At 42.8% G+C, this 16,378-nt stretch overlaps 1 protein-coding gene across 2 annotated transcripts; it reads left to right on the top strand.

The window, feature by feature from the left end:
* The first annotated feature begins 8,028 nt into the window (after window positions 1–8,028).
* EIF2B2 (eukaryotic translation initiation factor 2B subunit beta) lies at window positions 8,029–14,160 on the top strand. 2 transcript variants are annotated; one of them, XM_037503846.2, is made up of 8 exons: window positions 8,029–8,255; window positions 8,374–8,494; window positions 8,648–8,796; window positions 9,678–9,841; window positions 10,437–10,532; window positions 11,183–11,320; window positions 12,335–12,401; window positions 13,618–14,160. In XM_037503846.2, exons 1-8 carry the CDS (start codon window positions 8,093–8,095, stop codon window positions 13,773–13,775), a joined length of 1,056 nt encoding a protein of 351 aa, XP_037359743.1. In that variant the 5' UTR covers window positions 8,029–8,092; the 3' UTR covers window positions 13,776–14,160. The 2 variants fall into 2 exon arrangements, with proteins under 2 accessions (XP_037359743.1, XP_054548049.1); XM_054692074.1 differs by lacking the exon at window positions 12,335–12,401 and having other exon boundaries at window positions 8,045–8,255; window positions 13,618–13,785.
* Window positions 14,161–16,378: the final 2,218 nt, after the last annotated feature.

The following is a 16,378-nucleotide window of genomic DNA, read 5'->3' as shown; positions in this document are numbered from 1 at the left end:
AAAATAAGAATCACTATTGTGTTGTTAGGACTGGGTGTGACTGCATATGACAGCTTCCCCAAGATAACAACGGTGGCTTAAACAAGACTGGTGTTTATTTTCCTCACAGCTACATGAAGTCCAAAGTCCAGGCAGGAATGGGAACTCTGCTCCACAGAGGCCTTTAGGGGGTCCAGGCTCCTGTCACTTCATTTCTCTGCCGTTCATGCAATGTGGCCTGCGTCCTCATCACTAAGCTGACAGAGTAGAAAGGCAACAAGGAAGAGAAAGTGATAAACAAGCCAAGGGCTCATGACTGCTACCTCCTAGGGAAGGTTCTCAGAAACAGCAACACAACACTTCCACACCATCCTATAGGTAAGAACATAGCCATGTGGCCACATCTACCTGCTGGGGATACTGGGAAATGTAGTCTTTACTCTGGGTGGCTACGTGCCCAGCTACAATTCTATTACTATAGAAGAATGATTTGTGGGCAGTTCAGGGTTTTTGATAGACCTGTAATCAATCATACCTCCTGAGATAATCACATCTTGTTATGTGATTTATGTACACATGCCACACACATACATCTCTGTGTGTATGTGTGTATACATATGTGCTACATAACATGAAGATATACACACATGTAGCTATATGGTGTGTGTCCTGTGAATGTGTATACATGAACATTACTTGTATATATCTTGAGCGTGTTAATGAACATATACGTATGCATGTATGTGTTTGTATATAGCATACATCATATTTATATGTATATATAGGTAGGTGTATATTTATGTATATGTGTAATGTGTGTATTTTTAAAAATTGTGTGTGTATGTGTATATGGTGGTGTTTAAACTATACTGAAGATTACCTAGTTTTTGTTGTTTTTTTTAATATTTTATTTTATATAATTCTTACATCATTTTTCATTTTTGCTCAATGTATGCATTTTCATTTTGGTTCTATTCCCATGTAATTGTACCCCCCCTTATTTCGACCCTAATCCTTCCTCTTCCCACTCCCACCCCCCATAGTGTGTCTCTGGTTTATAGTTGCTTGTTGATTTTGATTTTTGCTTTGTATTAATTAGTCTTTTTCCTGGTCCCTTATTTAGGTTTTCTAAATTTCTGCTATGAGTGAGACCATCCAGTATTTTTCTTTTTCTTTCTGACTTATTTCACTGAGCATGATCCCTTCCAGCTCCATCCATGTTGCTGCAAATTGCATGTGTTTATCTTTTTTGATTGCTGAGTAATATTCCATGGTGTATATGTACCACATCTTCTTGATCCAGTCATCTATTTTTGGGCATTTGGGTTGTTTCCATAGCTTAGCTATTGTAAATTGTGCTTCTATAAACACAGGGGTACAGGTGCCTTTTGGAATTGTTTCTGTGTCATTTGGGTAAATACCTAGGAGTGGAATTGCTGGATCATATGGAAGCTCTATCTTTAGTAGGTCAAGAAATCTCCACACAGCTCTCCATAGCAGATTACCTAGTTTTGGTTTCTCAGTATTTCATGTCCTTGGACACTCAACAGTTACAATTTTTTTTTCACCTTCCATGAAACCACCCATGCCATACCTGCAATGTGTGCACATAGTATGTTCATAATAATATATTTGAATAACACATATTTTTAGTGAAATTGAGGAGATTCCATCAAATATATTTTGTATTGCATTTTTTGAAGAATTAAAGACTCTAAGTCTCTTTTATTATCCATTTTAACATCAAGTCATTTAACAATTATAGCTAGAATACAATGACTTACAATTTTCCTTTAAATAAAAGTTTTTATTTTATAAATTCTGATTTATGAAGTTTTTGTGTAGCTATTTATTTTGAAATAATTGTAGATTCACAGGAGGCTGAAAGGAATATATACCAAAGTCACCTGTACCCTTTGCTCAGCTCCCACAGATGGGAACATCTTATGCTACTATCCAATATCAAAGCCAAAATGTTGACATTGTTTTTTTTTTTAAGATTTATTTATTTATGAATACAAGAGCTGGGGTACAGGCCAGAGGTGTGGGGGGTGAGAGGATTCAGCAGAAACAGAGTGGGAAGCAGAACAGGCAGATTGACCAAAGTACACTGCTAAGGGGAACAGCAGGTGAGACAGAAGAGGTCTGCTGTGCTATGTGGGTAGCTCCCTGGCCAGGGATCGAACCCATGCTGCAAGGCTGCGGACAGCTTCATAGGTTGCATCTTAACCCCTTGCACCACTGGAGAGGCCCAAAATATTGACATTGTTACAATGAAGAGAGCAGCATTAGACTTCACCAGGTACAATTTATCACCTATAGCCTTGCATAACCATCACTTCAATCAACTGACTCAACTGATTATCCTTTGTGTCAGCCCCATGCCTCCACCCATCCTGAGCACTTAATCCACTTTTTATAATTATGTTATTTCATGAAAGTTACAAAAATGAAATTATGCAATATGTATACTTTTGAAATTGTCTTTTTTTTTTCCCACTGAGCATTATTTCCTTGAGGTTCATCATAAGTCACTATATATATCTATCAAAGTTTCATTACTTTTACCTGATAAGCAATATTCCTTTCCAGTATGTTTAAACATTAACAACAGAAGGACATTTAGGTGCTTTACAGTTTGGAGCTGTTATGAATAAAACTGCTAGGAACATTCATGTACAAGTGCCTATTTGGACATAAGTGTTCATTTCTCTGGCGTAAAAACCAAGAGTACAAGGGCTGGGCTGAATTACAAATCCATTTTAGTTTTGAAAGGAACTGCTGAAGTATTTTCCCAACTATGTGCAAACTGCTTTTTAAACTTACTATATAGTCAACAATTCTCCTTGTCATTAAGCTTTTCTTTTTTCAAAATATTTACTTATTTATGCATACAAGAGCTGGGGTATATATAGGCCAGAGATGCAGAGGGGTGAGAAGATTCATCAGAGAGAGAGTGGGGAACAGGAGAATCTATTGGAAAACACTGCTGAGGGGAGCAGCGGGTGAGACAGGAGAGGTCTGCTGCACGATGTGGGTCAGCTCACTAGCCTGGGATTGAACTTGTGCTGCAGTGGCTGCGGAGAGCTTCGCTTCATAGCGTGACTGAACCCTTTGCACCACCAAGGAAGCCCTCAACTTCCCTTTTGAAAATTCTTATAAATAGGGCCTCCCCTGGTGGCGCAGCGGTTGAGCGCTGGGCTGCAAAGCTGCCCACAGCCTCTTCAGCACCGGTTTGATCCCCGGCCACCCACATGGTGCGCAGACCTCTCCTGCCGCCTGCTGCTCCCCTCAGCAGTGTACTTCAGTCAGTCTGCCTGTTCTGTTCCCCGCTCTGGCTCTGGTGAATTCTCTCACCCTCCCGCGCACTTCTGACTGTACCCAGTGCTTGTATAAATAAATAAACAAATAAATCTTTTTAAAAAAATGCTTGTAAATAGTACCTATCCCATAGGATATGTAAGAATGAAAAGAGTTAATACACATAAAATACCCAATAATTGTTGATATTATCAAGACCCCAGGTTTTGTCTCTCCAATTCTTGGTTACTAAGAATTCATTAGTGGTTCTCTCTGTTTTTCTGTTCTGCCATTCTCGATATCTTCACTTTATCCCCAGTCTTGGGTCGACAGTAACTCTAGGCATCATATCCAAGTAACCAACAATGGAAGAATGAATAAAGAAGATGCAGTATATATACACAGTCGAATACTACTCAGTCAAAAAATAGATGAAATTTTGCCATTTGCAACAACATGGATGGACCTTGAGGGGATTATGCTCAGTGGAGTAAGTAAGAAGGAGAAAAACAAATACCATATGATTTCACTCACTTGTGGAATATAAAGAAAAGGGAACAAAAACAAACCCTTAGCTCTGACAATAGAATGGTGGTTATCAGAGGGGAAGAAGTGGGTAGAAGGGACCAAATGGCTGTTGGTGGATGGTTACTGGACATTTGGTGGTGGGCATGGTGAGAAAATGTAACTGTGGGACCTGACTGTTTTTGTAAACTAATGTTTTCTCAAAAAAAAAAAAAATAGTTCATCTTGATTAATGAGCAGGGGAATGCATATTAAATATTTTGTATTTTCACTATTTGACAATGATGGAAATGAATAATCATCTATGACCTAAATAAATAGAGAGATATATCATGTTCGTGAATAGGAAGACTCTATCTTAAATGTGTCAATTCTTCCAAAATTCATGTAGCAATTTAAAGTAATTCCAATGAAAATCTTCATAGTTTCTTTTTAAGGAATAGACAGTTATTTCTAAAACATTTATATAAAAGGACAAAGGCCATGAAGTGGTTAAGAAACTCTTAAAGAAAGGAACTTGAGAATTTTTCTTACCAGATAGCAGGAGTAAAAAAAAGACAATGTAATTAACATAATGAGATACTGATTTAGGGATAGGAAAATTTAGCAATGGAAGAAAAGAGAGATTCCCAAAAATAGACTCACACATTTTAGAAACTTGACATACTACAGTGGTAACATTGAGGAATCATGGGAGAAAGAAAGGAAAAAGAAAATAAAATTATCTCCCTACATAGAAAGTAATTCCAAATTATGTATAATTTAGAATGCTTAGAAGAAAATATAGGAGATTATCTTTATGACTTTGGATTAGGGAAAGATTTTTAAAAACCACAGAAGGCATTAACTATAAAAGACAAAGTTGATACTTGATACATTTGACCATATTAAAATCAAGAACTCTGTCCAAAGACATCTCAAATTGAGTAAAATGACACACCATAAAGAGAGGGAAGGTATTTGTAAGACAAATATCTGAAAAAAGTAGTATTCAGAATATATAAAGAACTTCTACAAATATATTAGAAAAATATTTTTTTAAAAGCCCAAAGAAAGTAGGCAAAAGACAAATAATTCGCAAAGGAGCCATAAAAAACCCACACGACCAATTACATGTGGAGTAAATAAACAACTTCATTAGTAATCAGGAAAGCAAATGAAGGTCTCAATGAAATACCTTTATATATCCACCTGAGTGTCCAAAAATAAAATAGTTGATGACATCAAGTGTTGGTAAGAATTTAAATCAGCTGGAAGCCTTTAAGTTTTGCTGGAGGGAGCATACATTGATTTAACAACTTTGGAAGGTTAGCACTATTTATAAAGTTGGATATTCACATAGCCTATGACCCAGCTGTTCCACTTACAGATATGCCAAAATATACAGCAGAATATTTATAGTTTATATTCACCCCCTCCAAGGGAAAAAAAAATTGGAAACAACCCAAATATCTACTGAAGGAAAAGGAATACATCAATTGCAGTAGAGTCACATGGTGAAATATTATGCTGTGGTGCAAATGAGAGAACTACACATACTTGTAACAACATGGATGAGTTTTAGAAATGTCATAGTGGGTGGAAAAGCAAGTTGCAGAAAGTTAAAATTCATTTGAAAAAACTCAAAATCAAGTAAAACTAAAATGTTGTTTAAGGATTATAAATATTAAAAAAGGATTATAAATATTATTTTATAAACCAAAGGAGTATCAAATTTAGTAGTTTAGTAGCTATCCCTGAATATGGGAGAAGGTTGGGAGAAGAAATAGAAATAGTACATAAACATTGATGTGATAGTATTGACATATTCTAAGGTTTTAAGTATGTGTATCATATTTTTTTTAAATTGTGGTCAAATACACATAGCATAAAAGTTACCATTTTAGTCCTTTTTAAGGGTACAGTTCAGCGGCATTAAGTATTTTTACATTATTGTGCAAAGTAAATGCATATCATCCTCTAGAATCCTTTTCATCTTGTAAAACCAAAACTCTATATCCAGGAAATAATATTCAGCTCTCCCTCTAATCCCTGCCACTACCATTCTACTTTCAGTGTCTGTGAATTTGAGAATGTGTTTTTTTCTTAAGATTTATTTATTTATGCATATAAGAACTGGGAAACAAGCCAGAGGTGTGGGTGGTGAGAGGACTCACCAGAGACAGAGTGGGGAACAGAACAGGCAGACTGACGAAATACACTGCCAAGGGGAGGAGTGGGTGAGTCAGGAGAGGTCTGCTGCGCCATGCGGGTTGCTCTCTGGCCGGGGATCGAACTCGTGCTGCAGTGACTGTGAATAGCTTCATAGGTTGCGTCTTGAACCATTTGCACCACCAGAGAGACCCAAGAATTTGTTTTTAAATTAAGAGTTGGATTCATGGATGTTCATTTTGCTGTCATGTTTCATATAAATACACACATGCATGTATCCTTTAGTATGAATAAAATAATATGTCCCTCATCTTTAATGGTCTGATATCTGGAAAAACAATGACAATATCCAAAATTGGCAAGAACCTGGTAAATGTTAACTATGATATAAACTGAAACAATTTTAAGACATCAAAATCAAACACAGTCAAAATTGACATATTTTATGATTAGGGGGAAATACTATGTTTTCAATGTTGGTTTCTGATTATTTATTACTAGTGTATAGGAATAGGATTAACCTGTGTGTGTTGACCTTGTATCCTCATTAAGTCAACCGATTAATTCTAGGTTTTTTGTTACTGTTGTTTGATTCTTTGGGATTTTCTAAGGAAACAGTCATGTCTTCCTTGAATAGATATGATTTTCTTTCTTTTCAGGCTGTATTTTTTTAAATTCTATTTTTCCTGCGTTATCGCACTAAATAGGACTGAGTTTGATGCTAAATAAGAGTGGTGAGAATGGAAATCCTTTCCTTGTTTCTGATCTTTTACCATTAAATATGATGTCAAGGTGTAGGGTTGAAGTTGAAGAAGTTCCCCTCTATTCTTAGTTTTCAGAGTCTTTAAAATTATGGATGGATGGTTGTTGAATTTGACAAATGTTTCTTGCATTAATTGATATGATCATTTAGTCTTAAAAGAGCTGCTTGCATTTTTAAGATAGTTAAGATTGTTGATTTTCAAATATTGAAACAGATTTACATTCCGGGTTTAAATTCTACTTGGTAATTACCTATTAAACTTTGTATGCATTGCTGGATTTGTTTTGCAAATAATTTGTTGCGATTTTTGCATGAAATAGATTCATTTGAGGGCTATTGGCCTGTAGCTTTCTTGTACTTTGTCAGATTTTGGTATTGTTGTAATCTTTTTGGAGGACAAATCTGTTAATTGTAACAAAGTCTTAAAAATGTGTGTGTCCAAGGACTCTACTTCTAAAAATTTATCTTCAGGAAATGGTTAGAGATTCTCATTACACACAGACTTTGCCATTAGCTAGACTTGGATTTAAACACGAACACAACCCTTTATTGCTTAAATTCGGTGGGTCTGTTTCTTAATCTGTAAAATGAGATCAAGAGGACTTATCTCCGAGTGGCATTTGATAAAAAATCCACACGCTAGGCACCCAACATCTAACGAGATTGAACTAAATGCTAGCTCTTGGAATTGCACTATACTCTCCAGCCTCTGGAGTTTGCCCACAGGAAAGGACATCATCTTTGCTCACATAACAGCACCCACTTCCAATCTTCTCATTAGTGGGCGTTCAGCCTCCTCATCCCTCCAATGTATATTAGAGCTGCTGGGCGTTGGGAATACAAAGCGAAAAAAGAGATGGTCCCTGCCCTCAGGAGCGGACCCTGACACAGAGACACAGATGCAACAGAGCAGCATTATAATGGGGCGTCGACCCAAAGGCCGGTGGCGCTGGGCGCACTTGGTGCCTGTGTCGGGAGACGAGGCGGGCACGGCGCAGGGGACGAGGCAGGAGGGCGGCCGCTTCTCCAGTTTCGCCTCAGGTCGTGGCGTAGTGACAGGCGTTTCCATAGCAACGGGTCCAGCCACCCTCTGGAGGCCTCACCGCAGTTCAGCGTCTAAGAGGACTTGAAGGCGGCTTCCGCCTCTCGCGCCAGTCGGCTTCGGGGCCGACGCGGTAACTGACGCCCTCGCGCTACGCGGGTCTGGTTGGGTGAGGACATGGAGGGGGCGGGGCCAGGCGGCGAGGGGCGGGGCCTTCGCCGCCCGCAGCGGCGTCCGTCTCCGAGAGCGGAAGTCGACCCCTCCCGCCCCGGAAGTGCAACCCGCGCGGGCGCGCCGGTGCGGGGCCTGCCGGCCGGCCCTCTCCTGTCGAGATGCCGGGAGCGGCGGCCAAGGGCTCGGAGTTGTCCGAGAGGATCGAGAGTTTTGTGGAGGCCCTGAAGAGGGGCGGCGGGCGCCGCAGCTCCGAGGACATGGCTCGGGAGACCTTGGGGCTGCTGTGCGGCATCATCAGGGACCACCGATGGATCAACGCGGGTGAGGCGGCCTTCGCGCCCCCGCGCCCCCGGCCACTTTCCGTTCCCGATCCCTGGCGGAAAGTGGCCCCGGCTTACCTGTGCGCTTGTCCTGCTCACCTGCTCTCTTTGGCCCGCAGCGGAGCTGATGGAGCTGATTCGCCGAGAGGGCCGGAGGATGGCGGCCGCGCAGCCCTCGGAGACCACGGTGGGCAACATGGTGCGGAGAGTGCTCAGGATCATCCGGGAGGAGTACGGCAGGTCAGGCCCGCGCCCGGGGCTGCGGGCTGGACCCAGGGATGCCTTCTGCAGGAGCCTTTCTCCCTGCTTGTAGCCCTCATTGGGTGTGAGCAGCTGGTCACTTAAATGACCTCGGCTTCTCCTCACCTCCCTCTTTGGTTCTTGCCTCTACAGGCTCCACGGACGCAGCGACGAGAGCGATCAGCAGGAGTCTCTGCACAAACTCTTAACTTCTGGAGACCCGAGGGATGATTTCAGCATCCATTATGCCCAACTGCAGTCCAACATCATTGAGGCAATCAATGAGCTGCTTGTGGAACTGGGTAAGGGCCCTGATCGCTGGGTGGATAGGATAGTCGCGGGCAGAGGAGGGGACAGAAGCCCCTGGAAGTTGTTGTTAGCAGAGTTGGGAGATAACCAGTCGCGTGGTTCTCAGAAGTTTTGTCCTCCATTTTGAGTAGAAAGGGGTTGGAGTAGGTGGCAGGACTAAGACAACCCTTTCTACATTACTTTACAGACCAACCTTTTATAGGCTGCAAGCCTCCTGCGTTAGAGAGACTGTGAGGATAGAGCTTTCCTCTTTTTAAAATTTTAATGTTTTTAGATCTTTTAAAGATGAAGTCTCCAAAACCTCAATTGATAGACCCTACTTCACTACGCGCCCTCTTGAATTTTGTACACGCCCGCCTCCATCCCCTGTCCTCATGGTGATTCAGGAGACCTGCAGATACTCACACAGTCAGTTCCCCGGAGGAGGAAGAAGCTGGGTTTGTCCTTGGCCCCTAGAGCTGCTGCTTACAAAATTCTTCCCATTTTTCTACTTTGACCTCCCTTTTTTAGGTGGAGGGGTTGTGGCCACATTTTGGAGGAGATGTTCCTTTTGGGGGGAAGCTTTGTTTATCCCACTCAGAACTTTTTTAGAATGGGCCACCTCTTGCTTGAATTCACTGTCTTCAAAATCAGTTATAAGAAGCTGGTGAAGGGGTGGGGAGAGGGCTACCTGAGGAGTAAGGGCTGAGGGCTTGGGAGATAGAAGGCCCCAGAGGAGTGGAGCTTTTAAGGAAATGTGGCGTTTGGCTTTAGATTCATTAACCTTGTGTTAACAGTCTGTGCTGGGCGGGCGGTCTGTGTGAAGGGCACACTCCCTTTCTGTGTGTACACAGCATCGCGTTTTGATATTTGCCTTGCAAAACTCTTCTTGCAGAAGGGACAACGGAGAACATTGCAGCCCAGGCTCTGGAGCACATCCACTCCAATGAGGTGATCATGACCATTGGCTTCTCCCGAACAGTAGAGGCCTTCCTCAAAGAGGCTGCCCGGAAGAGGAAATTCCATGTCATTGTGGCAGAGTGTGCACCTTTCTGCCAGGTAGGGGGACTGTGGACTTGCTAAGAAAAAGGAAAAGTAAGGAGGGATAGCTAGGGCTCGTGCCAACTTTGAATTGAAAAGTAAATCTTCAAGTTGTTCATTCTGTGAACATTCTTAATACACTGGTTTAAGAAAGTGGGGTGAACTACTGGGTCTAAGAAAAGATAAATATTCTTTCAGGAATCAAAATAGGGCAAATTACCTAGAGGGCGACTGATGTTTGGTTTTAGCTCATGAATCCCTAGGTAAATAATAGGTCTCAAAAAAGGAAATATGTATGTAAAGATGCAGGATGTTGTTAAAAATAATGAGCCAGGAGCTGTCTTGTCATCCATGTCCAATTATGCAAGCGAGTAGTATTTCCAGTTCGGTGGCCGTACTGGTGCTGCTGTGGAAGATTAAGTATTTATTAGCTTCCCTTGGCCTTCCCTGCAAGTTACCAGGGACGACCTACCATACGCAGAAAAATGAGTTGTTTGTTGAAAATGGGGTGTTGGGTACGTGTAGCATCACATGAATTCCCTAGATTCAACTATATCCAAGAGCTCTTTCACGGTCTCACTCTCCCAGCATCAGCCCCTCCTTCCTGTTGCAGGGTCATGAAATGGCAGTCAATTTGTCCAAAGCAGACATTGAGACAACTGTCATGACAGATGCTGCCATTTTTGCTGTTATGTCAAGAGTCAACAAGGTGAGTGTATTTGGAGTTAACGTTGAATTCATGAAGAATATACTTGCAAAGTACCTGTGTGTCGCCACCCACCCAATCCACCAACCCCCCGGCCCAACCTCCCACCTAATAAAAATCCATGAGGAGAGGAAAAAAGTTCCTAACACCTTTTGAAAGTACATATTTGGGCCTTTTTAATGTATTGATAGAATTTCTTTTTCCATTCTATATCATTATTCTTTACTTGGAGTAGCCTTGTTTTGTGTGTGTGGTGAATGCATTGAAAAGAATGAAGTTGGACTGAGCTAAGTGAGTTAGCTGCTAGGGATGCGGCAGAGGACTCCCTCCTTATGTCTGGAGAGCTTGACAGTGGCGGGTGGTGAATGAGAAAGACTCCCAGCTCCTCAGGAGGTGTGGTGTATAGATTTCCAGGAAAGGCAGGGCTGGGAGCAGTAGATACTGCCGCATCCTGTCCTGCACTGTATCCATTCTTTCCTTGAGAACCCACTTTATGCCCAGCCTGGGGTCCTGAGCCTCCAGTCCCTTGCCCTCTACTGGTGTGTGACCCCTCAGCATATTAAGACTGAGGCAGGAACATTCAGCCTGCTTTGCCCGGTGGCTTATTTAAGACCATCCCCAGGATGGCTCACTTTTTCTTTCCTGCGCCTCAGGTGATCATCGGCACAAAGACCATTCTGGCCAACGGCGCCCTGAGAGCTGTGACAGGAACTCACACTCTAGCCCTGGCAGCAAAGCACCATTCCACTCCGCTCATCGTCTGTGCTCCTATGTTCAAGCTTTCCCCCCAGGTATGTCTGTCTCCAGGTAGTCATCAGCAGAGGGAAGACAGCCAAAATGGAGGCACGTTGGCTGGAACTTTGCACCTTCAGCCTACTCACTCGGGAGGTTCTCCTCATCTGCACGGACTCGATGGATTCATCTCGGTGGAGGCTGGGGAAAGCCACAGAAGTCTTGATCCAGGAAAAACAATTGATAATTGTTTTTAGGAAAACAAAATTAGAAGGTCAAGACAATATGTCGTTGGTTTACATGGCTGCTCCTCCCATTGCCTGACCATTGCTGAAGTGCCAAGCAAGTTGAAACTAGTAATGGAGAATTGATTTTATGTGTCCTGGTTCCAGGGGGTGTTCTCTGTAGTCTGCACATAAGCAGTTACTAAGTGAAGAGCCATTTTGTCAGTGATAGAAACTATTCCTTTTGAGAATATTGACCTAGTCCATGGGTCTTTTTTTTCCAGTTGAGGTGAAATTCACATAACATGACCATTTAAAAACGCACAGCCCAGTAGCATTCACTACGGGCACAGCGTTATGCACCCACCACTCTTTAGTTTCAAACCTTTGTCATCACCCCAGAAAAACAGTTCATACCCTTTGAGTAATTGGCCCCTAGTTCCTCTTCTCCGCACCTCCTAGTGATCTCTGATCGGCCTTCTGTCTTTATGAGTTTGCCTATTTGGCTTTTTCATATAAAAGGAATGAAGTTTGTGCCCTTTTGTTTTTGGCTGCTTCTGCCTAGCACGTTTTCAGGGTTCATGTTGTGGTTTTCAGGGTTCACAGTTTCAAGGTTCACAGTGCTTTCTTCCCTTTTCTGACTGAATAACATTCCATCCTATGCATCGACCACAGAAGTTTCTCCTCTTGCCAGTGGAGGGGCAGTGGGATTGCTTCTACCTTTTGACTTCTGGGAATAATGCTGCTGTCAGCATTTGAGTACAAGTTTCTACGTGGACGTATTTTGTTGTTTCTTTTGGATATTGGACTTACAAGTGTAATTGCTAGATCCTTATTTCACTTTTCCAGTTCCCCAATGAAGAGGATTCATTTCACAAGTTTGTGGCTCCTGAAGATGTCCTGCCTTTCACAGAAGGTACAGATGTGTGTGTGCATACGTAAGCACATGTGCATGGATGTGTTTGGTTTTTTTTTATTTCTGGTCATTAGTCGGCGTGAACATTCTTCTTGTGGGGACTCTTCTCTTTAGCTGCTTGGAGTGCCTGGGGACTTGATTTAGTTCATGTTCTGTTGTTCTGAGACTGCTACATTTGAACTGAGTGGTTGAGGCAGTAGTGAGATCACCCAGCATGGACTGGGCTTGGCTTAGCCTGCTGTTGGAGACGCACAGAGCAACCCAGGGGCAAAATGTACTTGTTTTCAGTTGCTGTAGGGGGTCGTATTGGTGACACGGCTACAAGGGGAGGCAGGGTCTGAACTGTTCCAACTTGTGAGATTCACCTATAGCATGGACACCCATGTATTGGGGCCCTGTTCTCTGGCTAGTGAAGACAGCTACTTTCAGTGAGCTGCTGCCTCAGCACCAGCTGACATGGCCTTAAACCGCTGCTGGGAGCAAAACACAGTACTTACGGTGCTCATTCTTTTAGGACTTTTAATAACTCCATCCGTTTGTTCAAACATTTGTTCTTTCAAGAAATATTTACACCCATTGAGCACTTGCACTATAGCCAGCACTGTTCTAGGCACTAGGTGTATAACAAGGAACAACATAGCTAGCCTTGCTCCCCCCAGAACTTACTTTCTGTTGCAGAAGACAGACGAGAAATTGTCAGGTCGTGGGGCTGTTTTAGGAAGAAAGCAAATGACGCTGCTCTGATGGAAAGTGGCGAGGAGGCTGTTGTAGGTTAGGGGGAGGTCTTCATGAAAGGACATTTCAGATGAGCTCTGAGTGAACAGAGCCTGTCTTAGGAAGGTCAAGGAAGAGTTCCCAAGCTTTGTGGAAAGGGCCTGAGCTAGGATTTGCTCCACAGTTGGGGAAAGCTGGAGAATGAGGAGCAAGAGGGAGCGTGCTATAAATTATGACTAGTGTAGTGCATAGGAAGGCGCCAGAGATTGCAGGTTGCAATCCCAAGTTTGAATTGTACTGTAAGGGTTGGGGAAAGGCTTTGGAGAGTTTGAAGGAGGGAGTATGGTGAGGTGAAGTTACTTCTTCTGGTTTGCACTTCGCTGCAGCTTCCCTGCCTTGGGGTAGTGAGTAGACCTGCATTATTAAGTCTAGAGCTATATGCTACTTAATTGTTAGAGCAGGAGCCTCAATTTTATCTTTACCACATGTGATTGCCTTTCAGGGGACATTCTGGAAAAGGTCAGCGTCCATTGCCCTGTGTTTGACTATGTTCCCCCGGAGCTCATTACCCTGTTCATCTCCAACATTGGTGGGAACGCGCCTTCCTACATCTACCGCCTGATGAGTGAGCTCTACCATCCTGATGACCATGTCCTCTGACCTCCTTGTCCTGAGCAGATGCTGTTTCTGCAGATGCAGCATGGAAAGACTTCACTACTACAGCTGAGACGCGTCCTTGTAATGGGGAGTGAACTGGAGTTAAAAAAAACTTGGTACCGTTCCTTGCCTTTTTAGTCATCCCATGACAAGGGTGCATATCCAGGTCTGTTTCCTGTCTTTCAGGTCTTCACAGAGCAGCAGGGCTTGACCTATTGATTTGAAAACCACATAATGACCTGGGGCATCTGCTTCAGAAACTTAAACTTTATGCTTCAGTGGTGTGTTAAACATAACACTGAATACCTTGCTGGAATACAGGTTTTTGCTCCGAAATGGCCACCGCACTTTTTCCTAGGCTGTGCCAATAAAAGCTGCTCGAAGGTTCCAGAGTTGGTTTATTTATTGTTCTGCTCTGATTGAACTGCCTGAAACAGCAGCAGCAGAGACCTTTTTGTGTTTTCATGGAGGGCTGTGATTAGAGGTAATAGTCTAAAACAGAGAAATGCAAATGAAATTATTTGCAGTTTTCCTTTATAATTCACTGGAAATGATCCCAAACAACTTGTTAGTAATCTAAGACACTGGTTCCAAAACCTCTCTCATCATCAGAATTCTCCGGGAGCTTAAAAATGTTCAAAGTTTTCGGTTCCATCCCAGACCTACTGCGTCTCGTCTCTGGGTGGCACCTGGGAATCTGTGTGTGTAAACTCCCCAGAAAAGGACCCTTTCATGTACTGACAGCAGGTCTGTAAATTGGTACAACCTTTTCTGGGGCAATTTGGAACATGTACTTCTGGAGTTATTTGTACCAGCACACAAAGATATATACAAGAATACTCATTGCGGCGGCTGTAATGTCACAGCCTGAATGTCCAGAAACAGGAGAAAGGTTCAGTAAGTATGACGTGTGGAAACTAGATTCAGGGCAACGGAAGTTTCAAAAGGGTGGCTGGAGGACAGGGTTTGGATTGAAGACATTGTGGCTTATTCCCCCACCCAGTGTTTAATGAATTAGTTTACCAATATTTAAAAATGTGGAGATTGCACATTAAACAAGTTCAGGTTTGTTTTGCTTGAAAGCACACAAGATTTGGTGTTTCTATACACACATTCTCCAGTGGCAGCAGTTGGCTGTAGTTTGATAGCTTCTGATGCCATTAGATGCAAAACCTCCATTTTTTACAATTCCTCGTTTATGTTATTGCCTGATCCCTGCAGACATTTGAGTTGTGACCCTAGTGTTAAAGGAATGGGATAGATTTATGAGAAAGTTTGTTTTTCGGTAATTAAAAACAAGCTAGGAAAAAAACCAAACTGCAGAGCCTATGACCCTTCATTCAAATAAAACACTATGTACTCGCATAAAGTAAAAATCTGGAAGCATGCCATCAAGTGGTGTGCGGGGGACATCTAATTTTTATTCAGTATGTTTCTATATTGTTTCCATTTTTTATGTGGACTCCTTTAATAATGATAATTTTTGAAAAGACTGCTGGCAGTCCAAGTGATCGGCTGTATTTGGGGACTACGGATCCACAGCAGAGGTACAGGGAACCTCCGTGGTGCTTGCCACAAAGGCTGGCCTGGTAGGGCAGTGAGGAGGGGGTGGAGTGGAACACACTGGTCAGACGTGGGATGTGAGGAAGGAGCCTCTACTCTTTTCTACCTACTTGCCATAAATAGATCTTTGCCTCGGGGCCTTTGTCTTCCCTGAGAGGAATAAACAAGATTGAAGAGGGTCAGTCTAAATGAGTGACCTGAAACCTCTATGACTCAGAAGAGCCTGACTCATTCGGACCTCTGTCAGTTCTTTCTCAAAGTATCTACGACCCCGCGCTCTCCCAGTGAAGTGGCTTAAAGCTACCAATTAAGAGCAGTTGTCTCCTCTGAAGGCACCAATTCTAACAGCAATTCACTTGGGTACAATTGTGTGGTCTGGAGCCAGAGCAGCAGTGAGTCAAGGAACTTAAATATGTTTGTGATACTTGTTCTTTGTGCATCTTAGTCTCCGAGTCTAAAATTAGCAGCCGCATCCTTCCCAGGCGTATCTGAGATGGACGAAGTTTACGAGGGTGCAGGCTGCCTTCCATCAGCCCGCAAACAGGAAAGCTACACCAATGCAGGCTTTGGAATCTTTGGGGACTCGTAAGTCCCACGAAGCTATTTGCATACCTTGTTTTTATAGTTCCCTGGTGCCCTTTTCCTGTTTGAAAGGGGGAGCCTGACCTGAGCAGCGAGAAACTCGGGTGTGCCATGCCCACGTGACTGCCCGTCAGCTGTCGTGCCTGCCTTCCTCCCCTGCTTTTGCGGCAGGACCCAGAAACACAGAAAAAAAACTTGCATTTTGATGAAAAGTGATGGAAAGTGGATTGTCATCCCAAATAGGCCAAGCAAACCAAGTCAGATCACTTACTCCACAGATTGTAAAAAGACACTTTTTCCCACGGTTCGTATCTTCCAATTTGGGCGGAGGGCAGGAAGGCACAATTCTTGGAACTCGAATAAGGAACAGAAATTCCTAATTTAGCCTCAGAAGAGAAGTCTCTGAAAAATATTCTACCAAGAAAAACAAGGGAAAAGCGATACCTCGAATAAGGAAAAGC

The sequence above is a fragment of the Talpa occidentalis genome, unplaced genomic scaffold (assembly GCF_014898055.3).
Source record: "Talpa occidentalis isolate TD23 unplaced genomic scaffold, MPIMG_talOcc4v2.1 talOcc4.11, whole genome shotgun sequence".
Taxonomy (NCBI): Eukaryota; Metazoa; Chordata; class Mammalia; order Eulipotyphla; family Talpidae; genus Talpa; species Talpa occidentalis.
Note: the sequence above shows the minus strand (reverse complement) of the source record. Positions and strands in the feature narration are given on the sequence as shown.